At 36.6% G+C, this 23,103-nt stretch overlaps 1 protein-coding gene across 4 annotated transcripts in view; it reads left to right on the top strand.

The window, feature by feature from the left end:
* Positions 1-23,028, top strand: part of EML5 (echinoderm microtubule associated protein like 5) — a 108,221-nt gene extending 85,193 nt beyond the window's left edge. For 3 of the 4 annotated variants that reach the window (XM_021402739.1, XM_021402738.1, XM_021402737.1), the window contains 11 exons: positions 2,775-2,948; positions 4,349-4,557; positions 6,344-6,501; positions 7,688-7,802; positions 8,271-8,459; positions 8,647-8,819; positions 10,116-10,278; positions 11,185-11,288; positions 12,969-13,122; positions 13,892-13,992; positions 14,283-23,028. In XM_021402739.1, the coding sequence (XP_021258414.1) occupies positions 2,775-2,948; positions 4,349-4,557; positions 6,344-6,501; positions 7,688-7,802; positions 8,271-8,459; positions 8,647-8,819; positions 10,116-10,278; positions 11,185-11,288; positions 12,969-13,122; positions 13,892-13,992; positions 14,283-14,319 (1,577 nt within the window). In that variant the 3' untranslated portion in view covers positions 14,320-23,028. Of the gene's footprint in view, positions 1-2,774; positions 2,949-4,348; positions 4,558-6,343; positions 6,502-7,687; positions 7,803-8,270; positions 8,460-8,646; positions 8,820-10,115; positions 10,279-11,184; positions 11,289-12,968; positions 13,123-13,891; positions 13,993-14,282 lie in introns of those variants that run through there. The other variant, XR_002440404.1, reaches the window with a different exon arrangement.

The following is a 23,103-nucleotide window of genomic DNA, read 5'->3' as shown; positions in this document are numbered from 1 at the left end:
TGTAGTTAGCCTATCTAATATCCATCTACAATTTTACAGAGCAATAAATGATATGAGTTCATTTTAGTTTATGAAAACCCTGTACTAACACTGAACATAAACAACAATATCTCAGCAAACTATAGATATTAGAACATTAAAAATCAAAATGTTAGAACACAATACCTATTTTGTTGTAACTAACGCATTCCCTTCTTATTGCCCAGTGATTAGTGAGTTCTAATACATACTGTAGCATTCCTCTGGATGTTTGCAGGTTTTATAGGCATGTTGGGGCTGAACATTAACAGTTGTTTTAGATACTTAATTGAACAGAGTTTTAATTACACATTTTCAAAGTAAATTCCATTGAGGAGGCCTACGTGACTGAGTGAATAAAGCAATCACCTTTCACATTTATGTATGATTGTCATGCACGTATAACCACTGATCCTAAATGCTTTTTATGGTGTCAATTTTTAATGTATCATTTTGGGTCTTTGACAGTTTGACAGTCTTGACTGAGCTATTTTTATAAGTATGTGTTTTTCAAATGTAACCTTAAAAATTCATCATCATCATGTGTGACTGAGTTCATTGTTGGGCAGCCATAATTGTCTTGTGACACATCTTCAGAGATGCATAAATATGTGTTAATGTCTACCTAGAGAGTATAATAATCTTTATGTGCGTCTAAAGATTGTTCTTTGAAGAAGAGATGTACATTGGCATTTTTAATGTGTATTGACTTCTTTCAAATATGCCAAATTGTGCTTGCTCTAAGAATGGGAGGAAGAATACATGTGCCTTTTCCTACACTGTAAAATTGTATACAATAAGCAGTGACAATATGTTTTTTTAATGTAAAAGAACATCTCTATTACTGCATATAATGCTTGGAGACTTTCCTTTTCTCACTTGCTGTTTTCCTTTTGCAACTTTACTTTGAGCTTGTGTATATTACTAAATTCTGTTGTCACTGCCTGAAACCAATACTCTTATTTTTTCTTCTTTATGGAGCCATTATTCTGGAATCCAAGCTGCTGGCTGCTTTCATTATAAAGATACAAATTATTTCATTTGAAATTTATTGATGGATATTTGGCACCCTTCTTCTCAATAACTTTGACGTTTCTAGTTACAGTTTTCTGCAGTGATGCAGGGGTTCTTGAAGCAGTGATGTTTATCATAGGAGGCTGCAATGGCAAATTAAGTTTCATAATGTCTTGGTATTGATTTGTTTCATTTTACTGAAGGTATTTTTTGTCCTGTCAGCCCATGGTAGCTTTATTTAACTTCTCCCATAAGGAGAACACACCTTAGAAAATTTATCTTTAGAGAGGAGTTGTTGAGCAACTTGATTATTCCACAAGCAGGATGCAAGGTAAGGTCAGAGACTTACAGAAGAACACGGTCAAGTAGGAAGACTCAAGTCAACGCTCTCTGCACTTCAAGTCTTGCTCTGAAAAATTTACTCAGTTGTTATTTACAAAATCTAGGTGAAGGTTTTTCTCCATCAACCTAGAAAAAAATTCAGTTGAGGTTATATGAGAGGTCAAGGGCAATATCGTGTGTTACTAATGGGAGTGCTGAGAGGAAAAAAAAGAAAAAACAAAATAGTTTGTAGACTTAAAGGAGCTTAATGTTCTGTGAGGACAGCAGGGAGGAGTTTTGAGGAGTGGCAATTATTGACAAACCTTGCCCTTTCTGTTTTAATGACATATTAATGTAGTACTTCTCAAATGGTGATGAGAAATGAATGTTGATGACACAGGAGAAAATTGTGATGGGGAACAGAAGAAATTAAGAAGTTGTTCTAAAGACTGTTTGGCAACAGATGTGGAATTATGCTTAAAAACTTGGTTTTGTATGACTAAATTTTACCTAAGTCCCTGTGCACAGTGTTTCTCATTATACGGGAACCTCTGGGAGGCTGGATTTAGCTAATTACAAAAACATAGTCAGGCGCTGAAATAGATGTTTTGTCATGAATCTGGGTCTTAGACAGCAACCAGTAACCTCCCAGGTCTGCAGATTTGTTTGAGATCAGAAGGAAGGAAGTTTCAGAGAGACTCTTTCCACCCTGGAGATGCCCTGGATGCTTCTCAGAGATTACAAACTGTAATTGAAATGTAAGATCTTCAGAGAAGGCATTGCATTTGGAAAAAAACACCAGTTGTCATCATAATAGGAATGATCACATACATCAGTAGTATGGAAAGATGGTTCTAACTGCAGAGCTTACAGTCTAAACAATACAAACTAAGTTAAATACCCTAGTTCTTCTACTTCAGTGAGCAAACTGATTATTCAGTTGGTGTTCTCCCAAGAGAGCATGCATTTCAGACAGATGGCCATTTTGTAGAAAAGGAGATTTTGGTCTTGCACTGTAAACTGATTTCTCAGAATCTATCAGTTGTCCAAAAGCCCCACACAGAAATTATGTTCCTGATGGGCTACTCACTATTTGCAGAGGCTTGAGTTAGCATGTTGAGCTGAGTTTTTCAAGAGGAACAGGAGAAGATAGCTTTCATTAAAAGCTTTTGCAGAGCTTTGTAAGTCCAATAATACATTAAGCAACATTTATATCTGCAGTAGTACAATGAGACCAATGTTTTAGTCCTGGCTTAAGGAACCTGTTCACATGAAATTGGTTTTTGAAGGGAAGCCAAAATCTCCTTACTTTCTTTTCGTCTGATAAGAATTTTTTTTTTGTCTTATTAATTCAGAAAGAAAATCATTAGACATGGTTAAAATGTACACTAATTAACTTTTTTTTAAATATATTTGTGTAGCTACAGCTCCTTCTATTCATGTGTGGGATGCAATGAACAAACAGACATTATCGGTACTGCGCTGCTACCATTCAAAGGGAGTTTGCTCAGTCAGTTTCAGTGCCACTGGTAAACTGCTGCTCTCTGTAGGGCTTGATCCTGAACATACCATTACCATTTGGAAATGGCAGGAAGGTAGGAAAGTGATTCCTTTTGTAGAATCTGTTTATGTTGTTAGAAGTATATTGGGTTGAGGCAAAGACAACTGTAACATAAAAATATCAGCAGACAGAAAAGTGTTGCGATAAATGATGTGCTCTATGCACTGTAAGAAGAGGTAAGCTGAATGTACTTATCTGTTTTAATAACTGCTAAATATACCTCCTATGGAGTTGCTGGATTAAGATCAACATAGTTCACTGATTTACAAATAGAATAATTAAAGAGAATCTTAAAAAAAAATTAAAAAGTCATTTTTTGCTGCTTGGTAGAAACCCTTTATAAATATCTTTTTTACATCCAGATTAAATTTTCTGTTCTTATTCTCCAAAGTCTGGTTATTTGCTTTACCTGTAAAATAATGCTCTAGAAGTTGAACACTGCAGAAATGTAACACTCGTATAACTCCTCTGTGCTACTATATTATTTGTGTATTAAGTTATAAAGTCAATCTGAAAAACTGTAGTATATGAGTCAGGATTTAGGATAAAGCAATTTGGTCATCTGCTTCCTGTCTGGCAGAGCTGCGCCCAGACTTTAAAATTGATTCTCTAGACTTGGTGATTTATTTCCTCTCACTTCAGAGATTTCTGTTAATCAGCTAGTATCTCTCAAAACTTTATGGATCAGCTACCAAATCCATGCAGATAATCCTCCATAGCTTGTCTATCTGGATGCAGGGTCAAATACGTATGTTATACGCAGTTGTGGTGAAAGCATGAGTAGCGATTAATTGCCCCTTCAGTAAGAATATACTTGTGATCTTCCTTAAGAGCTGATACAGCTTCAGCGTGGCATCTAAGAAATATATGCCCTGGAAAGAGCTAAATACCACAGGAGGCCAGGTAACAAAATGTCTTTTTCAGGTAATAAAATTATTGAGGAATCTTCATACGTATGGGTCAAAATTTTAATAACTCTGAAAAGACTGGAAGAGCATTGAATTACAATCATATGTAATGAAGTCAGTTTCTGCATTTTCTCCAGAAAGAAATAAAACATCTTTAGACAAAATTTTCCAATAAGTCATTCATTAGTCTCTTGTAGTTTGTACACAGTTTGTCAATTTTAGAGGATTCCAAGTAATTTAAGAGGAGATGGATATTTGGATCTGTGCTCCTAATTCTCTTACATTCTTGAGGAAATTGAAATTCATAAGTATAAAGCACATTCATTAGTTGTTACACCTCAATACTGGGTCTTACTTAATCAATTCTAGCTTAATTTTAATTTAGGAGCAGATTTTGCTTTTCTTCATGACCTGTCTGGTCTTGGATGAATCGTCATTCTCCAGAATGAACAAATAAGTAAATAAATATTGCCATAAATGTATATTTTTCTCAGTGAATTTTAAAAGTCCATTTTCTTTCTGCTAGGTGCCAAAATTGCCAGCCGAGCCGGTCATAACCAGCGCATATTTGTAGCAGAATTCAGACCAGATTCAGACACCCAGTTTGTTTCTGTGGGTGTGAAACATGTGAGGTTCTGGACACTGGCTGGAAGAGCTCTTCTCAGTAAAAAAGGGCTACTGAGTTCCATAGAAGATGCCCGAATGCAGACAATGCTGTCTGTAGCTTTTGGAGCTGTACGTACCTTAAACTATTATAAAAAGTATGCATACAAAAAATTGACTCTTCTCTGTTTTTATTCAATTCAAATGAGGCTGTACTATCTTGCTAATGATTGTATCAGCTGTTTTATTAAACTCACTTTAGCTTTCTATTTTTTTATTTAGAACTAATACCGACTAATACAAAGAAAAAAGATTATGTGTTTTTATGTTTTCAGAAGGAGCAAACATAGGTGCTTTGGGTTGATGACTGTGTTTAATCCAGATACAACGAAGCTGACTATAGACTGTGGGTGTGACTGTATTATGATCTGTATGCATTACTGCTCACGGATTACATGAGAGCAGCATTGTCCTGGGACACTGTTAGGATTTGTTAAATGACCTCAGTAGGGTTTTGTTTTGCTTTGTTTTGTTTCTTAGAGATGTAGGCCTCATTGCTAAGTTCCATATCCTTGCCGTTTCAGGACCTGCTATATATGGGCAGCATTTGTATCTTCAGCTGGGCAGATAGCTATACATTTCTTTTGAAGTGATGCTTCTCTTTTATTGCACGTGTCTGCTTGCTAGTCTGCCCGTAGGGTCTAGGCTGAATTTGTACTATGGATTCTGAGACTGTAAATGGCCAGAGGTTTTATTTTTGTAAGACTACTAGTCTTCAGGTACCTCTGGTTTAAGAGAGTTATGTCCTACAAAGCAGAAAGATACCTTTCAAAAGATAGGTGCTAGAAATGCACAGACCAGGCATTAGTCTGTTGTTTGGGAAACCTCTGTGAACTTTCTTATGGAAGGATCCTTAGTGTGTAAATTGGGCTGTATGCTGAATGTTCTGGGGTGTGGTACGAGCTTCTTTGAGGATGCGAAGCTTGCGAGGATTTTGTAAAAATATGTGCAAACTGAATAAAGCCAAACCTAGTATGTACTCCATACTGCCTGTAGAGAGCTGTTCTGGAAGCACTACTCATCCTTGATGTTCACTCAGAAGGAGCTGGTTCAGGTGCTCCAAAACAAAGGTTGAAAACAGCTGAACAGTTATGTTGTGAGGATGATAAGAGAGTCTGCTCCAAGTTCATTTCCAGTCTTCTTCAATTTACTCATTTATTAGGGGCCACTGCCCCGAACCTTTTAATAAGAATGTAGAACAGCAACACCACTCAATTCAAGGAAAGTGTTCTTACTGAATCTATACTGATACTAAAATATGAGACACTGAATTTGAAGATTCTTCACTTAATAAAACAGTTTTGCTCAATAACCAGTTCCTGTTAGTCTATAATATACCCTAAGAAATTGGCCTTAAACATCAGAGATAATTATTTGAATTACTTTCCAAAAATGAGGAGCAGAAATAAAGAAAAACAGACAGCTTTATTCTAAATCAGACTGCTTTCTTCATAAACTACTCGTTACTACAGCCATAATGCACATAGCAAAACAGTGCAGATTGCCTGTTTGTGGGAAGTGTCAATACTGCTCCTGGTTTTCTGCTTCTTTAACAATATTTATGCACACCTCATAGGCTGAAAACATAGATAACTCTATGGCTGAATTTTCAGTCACTGCATTTCTTTCTGCAGCGTGGAGCCTAATGGCTACAATGGAACCATACACATCAGCTTTCAACAAGGCATACAGCAGCTCATTCTGACCTGTCTTACATTTCCTCCATGATTGGTTGCTCTACACAAGCTGAAAAATTAAAAAGGGCAATCTGGCATAAAAGCAAATGGTTGTGATCTATGTTTCTGAGTGTTTTTCTTCCTGCCTTACTCAGAATTTAGTATATTTTTCCTCTTTTCAGAATAACTTGACGTTTACAGGTACTATCAGTGGAGATGTTTGCGTTTGGAAAGATCATGTGTTGATACGAATTGTGGCCAAAGCTCACAATGGACCAGTTTTCACAATGTACACCACGTTAAGAGATGGCTTGATTGTTACAGGAGGCAAAGAAAGGCCGTGAGTCATCTTTCTTTTTCCTCCTTCACGCACATGCATTCTCTAAAAAAAAAAAAAAAAAAGGGTTGGATTAATCCCTTCTAATATTGAGCAGTTGATTGAGACATCCAAGCTTGGAGAGTAGTCACCTTAGGATCCCTAAGTAGTAACTACTACCACCAAAGCCACTACTTCATGAGCTTCAAGTATGTACTGAAGTACTGAAGTATTGAAATTACACAAAACAAATTCTACATTTAGGAAAATTGCATGTTTGGTTCTGCCTTGACCCTCTTAATTGCAGTTCACCAGCCTCTTTTGATACAGTCTCTTTGAGTATGATAACAAATCATTTGTCAAAACAGTAATGTCAAGAAAAAAAGAATATTGCATTGCAAGTACAAGGAATTAATATTCTATTGCAATTCTCCTAATAATAATAGTATAATAGCAGTAACTGTGATTAAAATTTCTGGACTTCTTTGTCAGAGTTTCTTCGATAATCAAAATTGTAATGCTGACTGCTCAGTATTATGGAACATTGTATTTTCTGCTAGGAGAGATTTTCTCTTTGAAGACAAATTAAACATATGTCCTGGCTCAAGTGGAAATGCCAAATTTATAATGCTTTCATTAAAACATTAACTCCTTTTTGAAAACTGTTCTGATTTTGTTGTGTTCTTCACTGGAATAGCAGTGCTCCTGAAAATGAGAGAAATACTTTGTGCTTTGATGATTAACATGTGGGCTTGATATCTCATGCAGTTAACATTGTGTGATTTTTCTCATATATCTTTTGCAATTTCACGGCAAATGTAGTAAAAGACAGGTAGTTGGGGGAAACAGGAAACATATTTTGATAAATGCTGTCTGTCCTAATAATAAGATGGCACTTTGTTCATGTGCTTAATTGCTCCTTTAAGTAAACAAATTCACTAAAAGCTACTAACGCAGTGGCTGTCCTTCAGCTTGTTCTGTAAAGTAATGCAGTGAGATTCTGAATCAGTATTTCTTGCTTAGCTAGGAGGCTCAGTATAGAAACATCGCCTGTTCAGTAAAAACTAATGGATCTTTAATGATTTAAAACAGACTTAAATGCAGTATTACAGTATTACAGTAAATTACATTAAATTATATGTATTTCTTTCATATATTCATTGTCTTTTTTGTGCCAACCGTTACACTGACAGTTGTTCATACTTAATAGATCAAAGGAAGGAGGAGCAGTTAAACTATGGGATCAGGAATTGAAACGATGTCGTGCGTTCAGACTGGAGACAGGACAAATAACTGACTGTGTTCGCTCTGTTTGTAGGGGCAAGGTAAAGGAATCATGATGTGTTTAAAATAAAGCTTATAACTTGTGGGTTGATCCATAGCATTAAAAATATGGTAAATTCCTACCTCTTTGATAATTGGTATTTGAAATTAAAGGTTGATGTCTACAACTGACTTAACAAGAGAAAAAATATCTACGTTAGGAGATCTTAGTATGAATTAGGTTAATATTCGTTAAGTATTTTGATTGTAGACTAACAAAGGATTTCTATTTTCTATTTTTTTCACATTTCAAATACCTGACTTGCAAGTAATTAGTCAACTGGTACCATTTATATACTCCTTTCTACTTCAATAGATCATAGATGAGTTTAAAAAGTAAATTAGCTTTGATTAGTTGATTTGAGCAGACTTTCTTAATGTAATTATAGCTTTGGTTTGTATCTTTATTAATGTTAATCACAAGTAGCTGATGTATTATATCAGAGATAATTCTTTTACTGTTGTTCAAGGGAAAAATTCTTGTTGGCACAAGAAATGCTGAAATAATTGAAGTTGGAGAGAAAAATGCTGCATGTAACATTCTAATTAATGGTCATATGGATGGACCAATCTGGGGCCTCGCAACACATCCTTCCAGAGATTTTTTCCTTTCTGCTGCAGAAGACGGCACAGTAAGACTCTGGGATATTGCTGAAAAGGTAGGTGTTGAAGAACAGTTGTTTTGGGAGAAAGAAAAAAATCCTAGACTTCTGGTGATGGTGCAGACTCAAACCTTGCTTTTTAATGTATTGTGAGAATAATTAATCTGATATTATAAGCATAAGGTACATTTGAAATAAGAACAAATAGAAACACTTACTCTTCTGAATTTTTATTCCTTCACAGAAGATGCTGAACAAAGTCAGCTTAGGGCACGCAGCTCGTACTGTTTGTTACAGCCCAGAAGGTGATATGGTAGCTATTGGCATGAAAAACGGAGAATTTATTATCTTGCTTGTGACTTCTCTGAAAATTTGGGGAAAAAAAAGAGATAGAAGATCAGCTATCCAGGATATCAGGTCAGAAAATACAATGAATGCGTATGTTATAGTATCCTTAACATTTCTATTCTTTTGATTTTTAAAACTATAATTTAATTGTGTACTTTCTGAGGATTGCAATGACATTTCAGAGGACTGGAATCAGTGCATGCATTATGGAGATGGTGTGATTATTCTTGTACCTGGAAAAAAAAGGAAGGATGAGCTACATGCACTTAAGAAATAATGAGCAGTCAAAAAACAGGCTGTCTACAGTAGGGGGAGTTTCACGTGATACTGCCAACAATTAGATATTAGTTAAAATGGACGTGGAAGGAGGAAATAAACAAACAATAGAAAGAGACTACCTTAATCACAGGGCAGATCAGAAGGTGTAAGAAAAAGCAGGGTAAGAGATGGTGCGCAGGAGGTAAAATGAGATCAGACCTTTACGTGACTGGATTGTGAGAAGTTGGCAATGGAAGTTGCCTCTCTGTCAGTTTGTTATTAGTTATGTTTTGTTAAAATGAATTTATTCAGAAGGAAATCTTTGCTTCTGTTTCCTGGGACAGTTAAAAGCCCACTTAAAGGAGTACAAGACTTTTCCTTCTATAAGATAAATTAATCATGTTTAGCTCAGAGGAACTTCTGGAGACCAACAGGCACCCTGCTGTGGTAGGGAGGAGAGCCCCACTGAGAGGAAGGGCTTGCTGGAATCAGAAGGCTATGTCTTGAAGGCAACAGAAATAAAGAAATTCCCTACTAACACAAATGTTACTCTGAGGAATTTGTTCAGCCCAGGAAGCTACTGAGCTACAAAAATAAAAAGGAAAACTAGTGGAAAGAAACCACTATGCAAAGATGCAATGGATAGATGAAAGATTTGATTTCAAGTGTTTTTATTTAGTAAGTTTCATCTAGAAGATCTGAGGTTTCTTTGTTTAAATCATTTCACTTTTTTATTTTGTAGCCTTGTAAGTATAGCTTTAGAGAGTCAAAGTCATCGAAGGTGTGTCACAGTTGATAGTACATTGAGATGATGATGATGATGAGACAATGAACTGAATTATCCCAGAGATGTTCCCCACTCACTTATATATGACAGCTATACCAAAGTTATTGCCACATTTTAATGTATATATATTCCCCCAAAATTTAGTTTCACAAGTTATTTTGCTAAGCAGACAGAAAAAAAAAAACCTCCTCCTCCTATGGTGGGTAGCAGATGCCTGAAATGCAATTTTACCCACACTTCTCAAGTATTAGAATCTGTTGTGAAACCAAACCTGTCTTAAAATCTATGGTAAGTTTGTGTATTCATAAACTCTTTCTCAGGTTTAGCCCAGATTCTCGTTATTTAGCAGTCGGTTCCAGTGAGAATGCAGTGGATTTTTATGATTTGACATTGGGCCCCACACTAAATCGAGTCAGCTATTGCAAGGACATCCCAAGTTTTGTGATCCAGATGGACTTCTCTGCAGATAGCTGTTATCTCCAGGTATCAATCATTAATTGTTCGAGATACTGAATAGCAAATGTACTTATGACAGGTGCTGTACAAGTATTCTCCTTTGACAACTACTACATTTTGCAATTAAATGTTGGAGTAGGAGGTTACTGTTACTTTATTGTAGCAGTATAAGGATTAAAAAAATAGTTATCCTGGATATTAAATGCAAGGAATAAGCAGAGAAAGGATAAACTTATTTCAAAATCACTGTAATATGCTGCCCTGCCTTTTTATTTCCTTGAAGCTTCCTCTTAAACGAGGAAGGCGTACAGTCTATCATTCAGTAAGCCTCAGGGAACTGTGAATCTTCACATCCCTGACCATCATTACACTTATGTTCAGTTCTGGCCTTCTCAGAGCAGCAACAAAACCATGGTGGTAGAACTCCTTTCCACAGGGCTAAATGCATTTTTTTTTTTTTAAATCAAAATGAATTAGGCATACGTTGCTTTCTGTATTTCACTCATATCTGAGAGGAGAAATTACATGAGCATGGTTTTGCCTCTTCACAGTGGATGAAATACCTGCATATCAGTTTTAAAGACAGAAGTTAATTTTATGTTATTTATTGATATGCACGCATCCGTAACAACATGCACAATATATAGAGAATGAATATTATAGGCAGAATGTGAAGTGTGTTTCAACTATACTTTCTCGATTAGACATTTTAAAATTGAAGATTTCTTACACCTTCTCACTGTTGCCTTATACTTGCATAGATTTTTGATTATTTTCAACTCATTGAGCAAGATGCTTCATTAATAGATAAGTTAATTTTAGAGGTACTATCAAGAAGATGCTTTTCAAACCCCCTTTGAATTATAACTTCATCATTTCAAACAAGCCCTTGTATTTTAAATTCCTGTTAACTCTTCTCTGCTCATCTGTAAGGTATCTACTGGGTCTTACAAAAGGCAAGTCTATGAAGTGCCTTCAGGAAAACAGCTTGTGGACCAGGCTGTGATTGACAGAATAACTTGGGCTACTTGGACAAGGTAAACGATTCACGGATTTACACCTGTTAAAATACTTGTAACTTCCAGGGGAAACACCTACTATTTAAAAGTGTGTTTCATCCCTTCATTCAGATACTTTCCTTTAATGCACCTATGTGCACTGGCAACTTACATGTAGCTCTGGGTGGCAAAACAAAGCACGTAGCATGTTCTGTTGGTAGAACATGAGCTGCTTGACTGGTCAAGGTAACAGATAAAAACTGATCTCTCCAAAGTTTGCCTTTCTCTTCGTTATGTATCATCTCTAACTTCTTTTGATCGTATCTGTAGTGACCTCAGTAGTTTTTCGTTCTGCTATGAAAGTTAACTACTGCATTTTTTGTTTCAAAATAATGATTTGGGGATGAGCGTACAAGGAAAATTAGAAATGTTAAAACTTTAAAAGACAGTGCAAGGCTGATTATTTGAGTTTTATGCACAGTATTACACTAATAGTGTCTGTACACTAAAATTCCTAATAACACTTGCATATTAAAAGTTGTACAAAAAGTATTTTTTTAAAACCTAAAGTTATTACATTTACTTAAAAATGGATTTAGAAATTACATGAAGCATTACATCATATAACATTTTTATTATATACTTAATGCTTTATTTTACACGTTATGCAAATCTGATTTCTTCTGCCTTATTCTGAGCTGCTTGCCTGCTTTTGTTTAGCTATCTCAGTCAAAAGTTGAGAATAAATACACATATAGATTATATTCATCAGCAGTAATTCTGAATATTTTGCTGCAAGACCAGACTACAACTATGAGTTTTTCAGAGAGCTCTGAAGCGTTGTGCTAACTTTTTATTTCTATGCGGGTAAGCCATTTTTGTCACGTCTTTGAAAACAACAGACTTGTGCCTTCTGACCCAACTCAGTATATCTGAAGTAAAAATAAATAAATAAATATTTGAATATACTGTGTTGTGCTCTGTGAGGAAAAAAAAAATCACAGAAAAATTCCCAAATCATCCACCTGTTAACAAGTGAAAAAGTACTCATTCCTTTGCTTTCTTGGAAGTATGCACATACATCATAAGCACAGCTAAATAAAATCCAACTTTTGAAAAGGTTTTGCAAATGAAGTTTTCTATTAGTGTTCTTTTTGGAATCATAAGATAATTTTTTCTTTCTCTTCTTCGTTGCCCTCAGCCCCCTCCTTCCCCCCCCACCCCCTAAGAATTTAATGAATAACCTTCACTGGACTCAGGGAACCTTCTCATCTAATGATATGATATGAAAATGTTACAGAATTAACAAAAACTTAGTGACAATATATATTTTAAAATTCTTTTCTGATAGCTAAGACTTATTTGTCCCATTCTTGCACTGCAGTATTCTGTTTTTAATCATCCTTTCTTAATTTTTTTTTCCAAATGCCTCACTGCACTTTATTATTAGTACTGTTAATTTCACCTTGTACTTGTTAGTGTTATAATGGGACACAGTATGTGGGGAATTATAGCACCAAATAAATTTCAGAAGCAATTATAGGATGATGTAAACATTAATTACAGAATAAACTTTATATGAGATTTGTATGTATAGGGATAAAATGTAAGAACGACATTCTTCTAAAACATATTACATTAATAAGAGCTGTTTACTATTCCTGTACTCTATTGCTTTTCCTGCAGTTTCCAAAAGAATCTCTCTCTCTTCTGTTTCAGTGTTCTAGGTGATGAAGTAATTGGAATCTGGTCCAGACATGCTGAAAAAGCTGATGTAAACTGTGCCTGTGTCTCTCACTCCGGAATCAATCTTGTAACAGGCGATGATTTTGGCATGGTCAAACTGTTCGACTTCCCATGTCCCGAAAAATTTGTAAGAACCTGGTTTTTCCATGGCTATTTAAGGCGAAAAAAAAAAAAGAAAAAGTACTGTTGATATTGTAAAAATATTTTCTTCTCTGAATTTGTAGCTTTGTAACGCATCTTTGTAACCTTAGTTTTAGTCTCATAAGCATGCTTCATCTCAAATTTTTCCTAATTTTCCATTTTGTACAATGACTCTTGCTGTAAGTTCTGAAAGGTGTTAATACTATTTGCCAGGCTGCACTAATGTAGCACCTACCTACTGAAAATCACAAAGGCCTTAATTTTATTAATCCGCATCTCCAATTTCCATTTGACAGATGATGAGGAAAGCATTTGGTAATTTTAGTGCCTTTACTGTATTTCCATGGATGAAGTGTTTACAGATTTGTCACTAATACTAGCATAGTTAATTTTCAGGATTTGAGACTGCACTGCATTAGTAATTTGTAATGAAAATCATTTCTTTTCAATATTGTAAATTTTATAAAAAAAAATTCTAGACATTTATCACGTGACAAAATATGTTTTGTATTTTTATGTTAGCTTGAGCATTGCTCCAAATTTGCAGGTGCTGTCTCATTTGGAGATAATTTTATCTTTGCAGCTCAGCGGTAGTTCTTCAGGAGATCTTTCACATCTGAAAACCTAGATAGCATTCTGAATTATATGAATATATGATACAATAGAAAGGTAGAGAAACACATGTCTACTTGGTTTGATTTACCAGGACACAGAGTTATTTCTACTACTCTTTAATTTTATTGGTTTTTTTTCAGGCAAAACACAAACGCTTTTTAGGTCACTCTGCCCACTTAACCAACATTCGATTTACAAGTGGAGACAGATACGTGGTTAGTGCTGGAGGGGACGACTGCAGGTACGTATCTGTTCTGTTGTTAGCTGAAAGTATATAGGAGTGGACAGGGACAGTCCATAACAGTATAAAGCTCAGGTTCAGAATTTGGATCATTGAATGTCTATGCTTGTTTTTGTGTTTGTATATAAAGAAGTAAATACTTGCAACAGAACAAATAGCCCAGATGTCAGTAAGATTTACTAAATTAAACTGTGTGTATTTCTGTATTCAGAGCATTATACATTTAACCAAATTGTTTATTTTGACTGTGTTAGCCCTTTCTTATATTTAATTTCTTTTTGAAAATGCAGCTTATTTATTTGGAAGTGTGTGCATATGCCTCATTGAGGGAGACATGGAGACTTGCAAAGAGGATGCTGCGTGAAGCACCAGGCATGAAATACCCAGGATTGCAATGTGATATTCTACTGTGCCCTGCATGCTTAAGAAATGGTGCTGATCCAAGACGCAGAGTAATCTGTCTCTAAAAGACAAGTATCTAGAGTCTGTCAGAAGGATAGACTGTAGGAAATATGCTGAGGCCATTAGATTAACTTCTGTAATCCGGGTTTGTATTTCACTCACTGCCAGATGTTGAAAATGAAAAACATGGATAAAAGAAAAAAGGGAATTATTAGTCAGTGTACAGTATCACAGTAAGATCCTGGGTTTCTAATCAAAAGATGTTATTTCTGATCTAGTACTGTACATTGATCTGTTCTGAGCATGAATGTTTCTGCTTTAAGTTTTGGGGGCTGAAAATCATTGGAAAAAGAGTATTCCGTATTTTATTACTGAAAGAAACCATATATTAAGTCTTAAATATATAGTATTTTAATAAATGTTTAATTATTATAATGGCAAATTATATTTCTATGACTGATCAAAAGGAAGCATCATTTGATGAAGCAGAAAATAAGACAGCCGATTCCTTAGGGCTTAAGTATTTCTATATTTAGAGGCCTGGGTCACAATCATGTCTGGTGAAAGCTGCTGGATATGCATGATCTTCATGGCTAATTTAGTGTTTTTGTTGCACTTAAACATTAAATTAGTTCTGTGAGCAAAATCATATTTGCTCACATTGTGAGTGCCTTGCCCACAACCTAAAAGTCTAACTCCAATTTTTGCCTTGTGAATAAAAGTTATTCTCAGTGGAAGAGAGATTATTGCTGTGCTACTTGACTGGGCTGCTAGCCTCTATGCTGGAAACATGGACTAAGGTGAGAATTTTGTAACCTTCATAATTGATAAGGCTTGGGATATCACCAGTTGCAAAAATAGAATTTCATAGCAATATGAATTATTTTCTCAGCATCACAGGGGAATTCAGAGAGAATATGAAATTTCCAAACTCTATATTTTGTGCATTTTAACTTTTTAGCAGAGTTGGGACTAGCTGGGACAAGTGTCTACTCAGATTTCTCTCCTGATTGTAAAATACATCTGATCATATGCTTCTTTAAATGGGCCTGCTGTCACCTCTAGCAGAAGTGCATTTATTCTATCCTGCAACACAGCTGAGGTGAGAAAAAAAAACACATTTCAGCGATGGTGAAAACCTGAAGACTGTACCTGGGGTACTAGTGAGGAATATTTAATCAGCTATTTGTCTAAGTCATGTCATAGGGATGTGCTACCAACTGAACCTGTTTTTTAATCAGTGCAGTTATTTTTTCATGCAACATGGGAGGGAATAGAAGTAACTAATTATCAGCACTACTCACAGTTACATTCTGATAGGAACATAGAGTTCTTTTCATCTGTGTAAGTCAGTGTTGCTTTAATGATGCCATTTGTTTCGGTCAGTCAGTAGATTTGATATTATTCCCCTCTTGCATTCTCTTACGCCAGATATGTGACATAAACCTCATCTCTTCTTGTAAGCATCTTGTGTACTTGGTGGTTCTAGGGGGAATGGGAGGGTTTGCGTGTGGAAGAGGAAGGGGAAAAAAGTTAATGAGCCAGACTTTCGTGCTCTCCTAGGTCCAAAAATGTCTGTTATATACTCTACAAAGCTACCTGCCCCACAGTCTTAGATAATATTCTTTATATATCAAGATATAATAAATATTTATTTTAAAGAAGTTAATGAACTAGACTATTGCCAGGTTTCTTGGCTTGATGCTTCTCTGCAAAGTCTTGCCAGTCATGCAGCTGCTATTCTGCAGGATCAAATACTCTGTGAATACGGTCCATGAGTGTAGAGGGAAATCTTATCAGTAACATTTTTGATTTTAGGGGAATTGCGTCTGAGAAATGAGACTAGACCTGATTTGTATCATAATCTTGTTGCCTGTCTGCCTGTTTTGTGTGAAAATTAGTAACCGACATTTAAATCTTGGCCAGAGAAATCAATTGTAATATGCTATGCTATAGCTGTAACTCTTTCCCTTTTTAAACACATCTGTGAAGGACTTCTTGACTTGAAGTAAGATTTTTTTCCTGCCTCTATTTTAAGGTTCCCTTTTATCAGTTTAAGTTGGATGGCTGTTAAGAGCTCCTTCATAGTCTGTCCAACACAGACTGCCAGAACAAAGTCCATTTTCTGCCTCTTATAAGTTTTCCCCTCAAAATCCTAGGCTCAGTATCTCATATCCTTAGGATTTTCTGTAGACTTTCATCTGATGCTAAGACATATGTGGACCATCAAGTTTTGTTCCTTATCCCTGTAGTATCGTCACTGATCGTGTCCTCTTCGCCTCTGTTAATCTAACTGTGCCTCTCCACTGATAATTTGTCCTTGGTGCTTTTTTCCTGAGAAATCTCAAATGCCACATGAGTGGTGGAGTACCAGCAGAAAGCTGATGGGTGGATTGCAGTAGGGCAAGACTGAGAGTGGCAGTGCAACAGTCCAAGCTCCATTTCTCCCTGCTTCTTCATTCCTTTCCAAACCTCATTCCAGCTGGAAAGGGCTGGGAGCTGGGGCAGGGGCTGGAAGCTGAGGAGTGTTAGAAACAAAACTACCAGCCTTGTTCTGCCTGTTGAAGCCAAATTGGCAGCTGGTATTTTCCCTGACAAAGTGCTCAGGGGTTTGCATGGTAAAATGTGGTCAGCCAGCAGGGAATGGTCACGAATGGTGAGGAGAGGAGAGGAGAGGAGTGAATATGGCCTCAGTTGCAGGTTTGTTCTTGAGGACCACTTGGAGAATGTTTTGTGCAATCAGCTGGCTGCAGGCATGCTTCAAGATGGCAGCTTTGCGGTCTTTGTGGTCTTTGTGATGGTGCTTGTTATTGTGCCTCATTTGCTGTTTACATTAAGTGCTACTTTAGTAACTTGCTAACTGTTGCCACCCAGATTGGTGCTTGAAGCGTATGCAGAAGGCAGCAGACTGCCTGTGTCAGTGTACACTGGGACCTTGTAGCTGGTTCTCAGAAGAGAGGCAGGGGCTGACGTGACCTGAGAAGCAGGAAGAAGGAAGCATCGAAGCATGCGCATCTCGAAGCGCATCGAGAAGGAAGCTGGAATGCGGAGGGATTGGTCACAGCCTTGTGCTTGCAACCATTGGAGAGAAGAAAAGTGGGCTAAAAGACTCGATCAAGAACTGGGGAAAGCCTTTTCTGTGATTATGAAGTGCTAAGGAAGTGGAAGCAATACTTCTTTTCTTACTTGTAATGGATTTATTTTCTAGCTTAATTGTCTTTCGAAGTCTGTGGTTAGCAGCAAACATATCTTTGGGATCTTTAAAGTCAGCAATACAGAACAGTCAGCTAGGACCGTCTGGTCCTTCTGCCTGACCACTTCAGGGCTAACCAAAAGTTCAGACATGTTTTGAGGTCTCTTGAAAGAAGAAAAAGAGAACTGTTTCAAGGAAAACAAAATGTAATTTCACCTGAAAAAAATACACTCTTGAAAGCTATTTAAATATGCTTAGAAAAAAAAAAAATAGGCGGCAAATCAAGCTCCTAAGTACAAACAAAAATTGAATACATTCAGAACTGAAAATTACCATGGTTTAGGAACTGAGGAACACAGTTTAGGGTAGAGGGAACTAATAAGCCAAATGTGTTGAGTCATTTAGACTTGGAATCTTAAATTTCTCATTCTTAAGGGGGTAGTCATTGTATACAATTTCAGATTTTGATAGAGAAGGCAATAGATTACATGAAATTAGAGACAAAAGAAAGCGCTTCAGATAATTAAGGCTACTTTACAACTTGGTTTTGATAGTTGAAGGAAAGCTTCAGAGCAGCTTCTGTCTGGCTTAATATCAGGTTTTGAACTTTACACAAGTCATGTTAATGCTGATTTGGAATTGCACCACTAGAAAGCAAACATGACTTATCTCCTGGATCTGGAAACTAGATCAAAATAAAGGACTTGAATACCTAGAGCAGAACTTTGACAGCATTCAGAGTGGCTTAGTTTAAACCTAAACCAGTTCTCTCAGCTGCTGCCTAATCCCTTTTCTGACTTCCAAATTTGCCAAGGCAAATGAATCCTTCTTTCAACAAGCCCCGAGCACCTGTTTGTGCTGCACCTGACCTGCTTTCTAGATTGCACCCAACAGAGCTCAAGTCTCCACTCGCAGATGGATTTCACTCTAGATCTATACTTGGAAGTCTTAGTATGTTGCACCTTGCTCTGTATGGTGTAGTAGTGGGACAGGCTAAGGATCTTGGTTTCAAATACAATTCTTATGCAGGCAAGATGATGTATTTCTCTATTTCATTATCAGTGTCACAGATGTGACAAGCCTTAATCTTCTAAGATTCTTTTTATTCTGTTAGCACAAACAAATGTTAACATAGACAAATGTTGTTTTGTCAGTGTTTTGGACAAAGTGAATCATCCTGTAGGCTTTACAGAAAGGGAAGTCAGAATAAATTGTCACATCTGTGATTTCAGCATCGCTCGCTGCATTGCATTTGCATACCCTTGTTCTGACAGCTTTCTTATGCTTCTTTGCAATCTGCTCTGTTTTCCTAAAGTTTATGGCACCATTCAATCTTTGCTCACGTATATAGATACATGAGCTTGCCAAAGCCTACTATGCATTCTTGATACCAATCACTGTGGCATGGTCAGACCAAAACCATTTCTTTGGTTCTCTCTGGCATCTGAACTTCAACTTTGACTTCAGACTTACTTAAATTCTGCAGATCTCATTTCAGGAGGGAAAAAGAAGTTTTAGGTATATAATATGCACAAGAGCCACAATAGGTTACCTTGCCAAAATCATTCATTAGTAAGTAATAATTACTGGGTGGGTTTGTTTTTTCCCACTCTATTTGATGCTAGAACTGATAACTGCTTACCACCCCCTTCTCAGTTTACTTGCAGCATAATAGTCATAACTCTCATCTGGTTTTTGTTAACTCAGTTAAGCCACTAATCCAACTAAATCACTTTAAGAAAAAGGAGAGGGAAAAAAAGAAAAGGTGCAGAGTATGTTCAATAGGCAATTGTCACAATTTCATACACTTCTTAAACCGTGGAAGACAAGATGAAAGTGATGCAATTGAAAACCAGTAATATAAACCCAGAGAGAAGGAGAAAGAGGGAAGCAAAACAAGGGGAAATGAAGAAAGGAAAGCTTATAAATAGGCAAAGGCGAGGCCGAAGGACTGGCACAAGTGGTGGATGGGGAGCAGCTCTATGCAAAGAGCAAATGTCTTGTTTCAGATGGAAGGTCTTCAGGGATGGCTTGTGGGGTTGGAGGACTGGAGAACAGTAGTGTTAAGTAAATAGTGCTCAGGGAAAGGCTGCTGGCAACTTCGTTTGCTGGCTTTGGGGAGATGCAGGTGCTTATCTGTTGCTCTTTCCACTCCTGTGCCTAATTTAGCATTTTACCATTTAGCACAGGGGTGCAGCAGCTAACATCAGTTACCACTGTTGCAGCGTATGCATGTTGGTAACAAAACAGTATTGATAGAAAAATGCTTTGTGATTTTGAGAGCTCAGGTAAAAGAGTTTAAAGCTGTATTTTAAAATGCTACTTATCTTTCCCACATAAACCAAGAATGGATTTGTCTTAATAAGCCTCTTCTGTTTTTTATCCATATTTTAGTTTGTTGCGCAAATGGGCTTAAATGCTTTCTTTAAGCAACATTTTTAAACCAAAGAAACATTATACTTTGGAAAACTTCACAGCCAGCCTCCATCAGGGGCCTTGGGTGTGCAGGGAGCAATCTGAGGCACACGTGGGCTTAATGGTCCTGCAGTGGTTCTGTCTTGGGCCTCCAAACGTAGGTATGATAAATCAGAGGAGAGGAATGTAATGTAGGCCTGTAAATACCTATCAGTAGGAACAAATTGGTGAAGTGATTACAAAATAAGGAAATACAATCTTAAGGTGAGCTTTACCTTTAAAATCCAAACTTGGTACAGGTGCTACTGAGATGGCAAACCTTGACTTTTATCTGTCGCGACTCTTGCTAAGAAACATCAAATCTCTGCACAACTTTCTGAACTATTCTGAACCTGCTAGAGGACAGCTGAGTTTGGCACATGAGAGGCAGTGTGTGTCTGGATTTCTCTTTCAAAAGCCAAAACCTAGAATTTTTGTTTCAACTGTTTGCTGTGGAATTGCCTCAAGTCTCTGCAAAGGAATTTTGTCTTTTACTTACTTGCACTTCTCTTTTGGTTTGGGCACAGGTGTTGTGTAGGAGCTTATTTGAAAAGAAAGCAAAATATATATATATATATATTGACTGTTTTTGATCCCATGTTTCAAAGATGTGTTTGACTACTCTTTATGCTCAAGTATTGCCCGGAGCTGAATGGCACTGACTGCAGCCCCCCCCTGTTTGCCTGGGACTCAAGGTCTTTTCCTCTGACTTTGCTACATTCTTACAATTGTGTCACACCATTTCAGCTTTGAAGCAGGCCCAACAGAACTGACAATTTCAGTTTACAGGAGTAGCACTGTTCATGCTTTACCAGTCTTTCATAACATGACTTCTTCCCCAGGGGACAAATGTTGTTATCCCAGGTATTTCTTGTAACTGCAGCTTTCACGTAGTGCCATCGTCAGCTGTTCTCAGTTGGTCTGAGCAGGAGATGAATGACTAAGGATAAAGATGTAGATTACTGAAGTGAGTATTGCACTGGTTGGTTCTGAAAAGGAGATTTAGTAGGGCTATAGTTATTTTCAGTCCTCTGCAGGATTATAAGCCTGTTGGGAGGAAATGAAAGTTCTTCACATAATATCCAACAATTCATTTATTAGCTTTTGCCATTATTCTCCCATAGGCACTATTAATCTAACCTCCACCAAGCATGAACACTGGCACAAATTGCATGGAAAAAAAATGGTTTTCTGTACTTCCGTGAAATGTTGGTGCTGTTGGGTAGTAGGGGTAGTACCTTCCATAGCTCTGCTCTGTTTTTCCTTTACTTGCTGCTACGTAGCTTTGTGTTGTGTTTTCAGAATCAAAAAGTAGATATCTCTTGTTTAAAAAAAAAGAAAAAAAGAAAAGAAAACAGCACAGTATTTGGTAATTACGAGCTTAGTTTATGCTTTTTAGCTCAGTTGTGAGTAGACAGCATAATATACAAAATAATGGAAAAGCTGCACTGCTACTTTGTGAGGAAGGTTGATGCATTTTTAATGTAAAATTTAACATAAGCATACACTCAAGACCACAGTGATCATTTAAAATAATGTAACGATCTAAGTAACTGCGTTACACTCATTCCGTTTAAAATATATATGCACTTTTAGCTTTAGAGCTGGGTTTAGTCACCTTTTTTTTTTTAAGCAGAACAGAGTGCGCAGCTTGCCTTACACTGAACCTTGTCCAGTGGGCTCCAAGACAGATATCTGAGCTGCTGAAATTCGGCAAGGAAGGGAGTGATAATTTGCTCCTGCCCTTACAAATTGTCTTGTCATCTCACTCTGAAAAGGAAAAAAGAACTTCACGGTGGCAGCTAGTTCTGAAAGGAGCAGCTAATGAAGGCATTGGGAAAATTAAAAATAAATAAATAAACCCCATAATTTTAAGTCTTCTACCTGGGAAAACAAAACAAAACAGAACATTGCAGCATTGTTCCTTACAAAGCCAAGAGCCTGTCCTCTGCTATTCTCCTCCTGTCAGGTCACCTTAGGAGAATATTTTACTGTAGTTCTTTAAGCTTAAAATCCAGTTGTCTGTTTAGATTTGTTGTGTTTCATTATGGAGTGTGTCAGATAATCCCTTTTGCTTTAACCAAAAAAAAGTATATATTTTGAACTAGTCCAAAGGTATGGTCATGTATTACTGTAATAAGGATCATGGGTTTAAGTGTACTCCATGTTGGTTTCCACCATGAATGTCTATTTCCTGTAACAATGTTGTATGTTTATTTAAAGTAAAACATATATATAAAAAAGTATAAAAAATATATAAATGAAACATCAGCTTTTTGCATTAAGATTTTTTAAATTTGATTATGAACCTTGAGTACTTTAATTCACGTTTAAAAAAAATTAGAAATAACTTCCTGGAGCATTACGTTTCAGAATTCAAGACTGTATCTGTCAAATTTAATTTTAAAATATGTAGCTAATGTCGTTTTCTGATATCAAATGTAAATATTTGTAAAAAGAAATTCTTTTGTATATTTTTGTGAAAATGTAGCTTCCCAACAGATCCGAAACATTTAATAAAAAAGTGCATTCATGTTACTGCTCCCCATCTTCCATCATTACAACACCCATTAACAGATTCACCGTCACCTATGGGGAATTTTCACAGGAAGTTTTCTCAAGGAGTTAATTACCACATGTCCAGGATTCAGGTGTGCTGCAAGAAAAAAGAGATTTTTAAGAAACAGAGAGACGTTCTCTCTTCCAGTTATGAAGGATGACACCTGGAAACCATTTCCTTTCAAGTGAAGCAGTGTTTAATTTCGTAAGTAAGTTTTCTGAATAGAGCACATCACATAACTGCTGAATTGTTCTTGCTTACGAAGTGTCTTTGTGCCCTTGTATGCTGCTGTTTGAGAAAGCAGCCGGGGTATGATGACTATTACACGGAGAAAAAAAATCCAACAGACAAACCAGTAACTTTTCCTTCCCTGTGAACAGGTGAAGGGTTCAATCGGTGTTTGCTAGGACAATGCTACGTGTCCATACCAAACGCCTGCTGAAAGGGAAAGAAGTGCTTCTGCTAGGATCTTAATACAGGAATAAACTTCCTAGTTTATCTA

Source organism: Numida meleagris, chromosome 6 (genome assembly GCF_002078875.1).
Source record: "Numida meleagris isolate 19003 breed g44 Domestic line chromosome 6, NumMel1.0, whole genome shotgun sequence".
NCBI classification, from domain to species: Eukaryota; Metazoa; Chordata; class Aves; order Galliformes; family Numididae; genus Numida; species Numida meleagris.
Note: the sequence above shows the minus strand (reverse complement) of the source record. Positions and strands in the feature narration are given on the sequence as shown.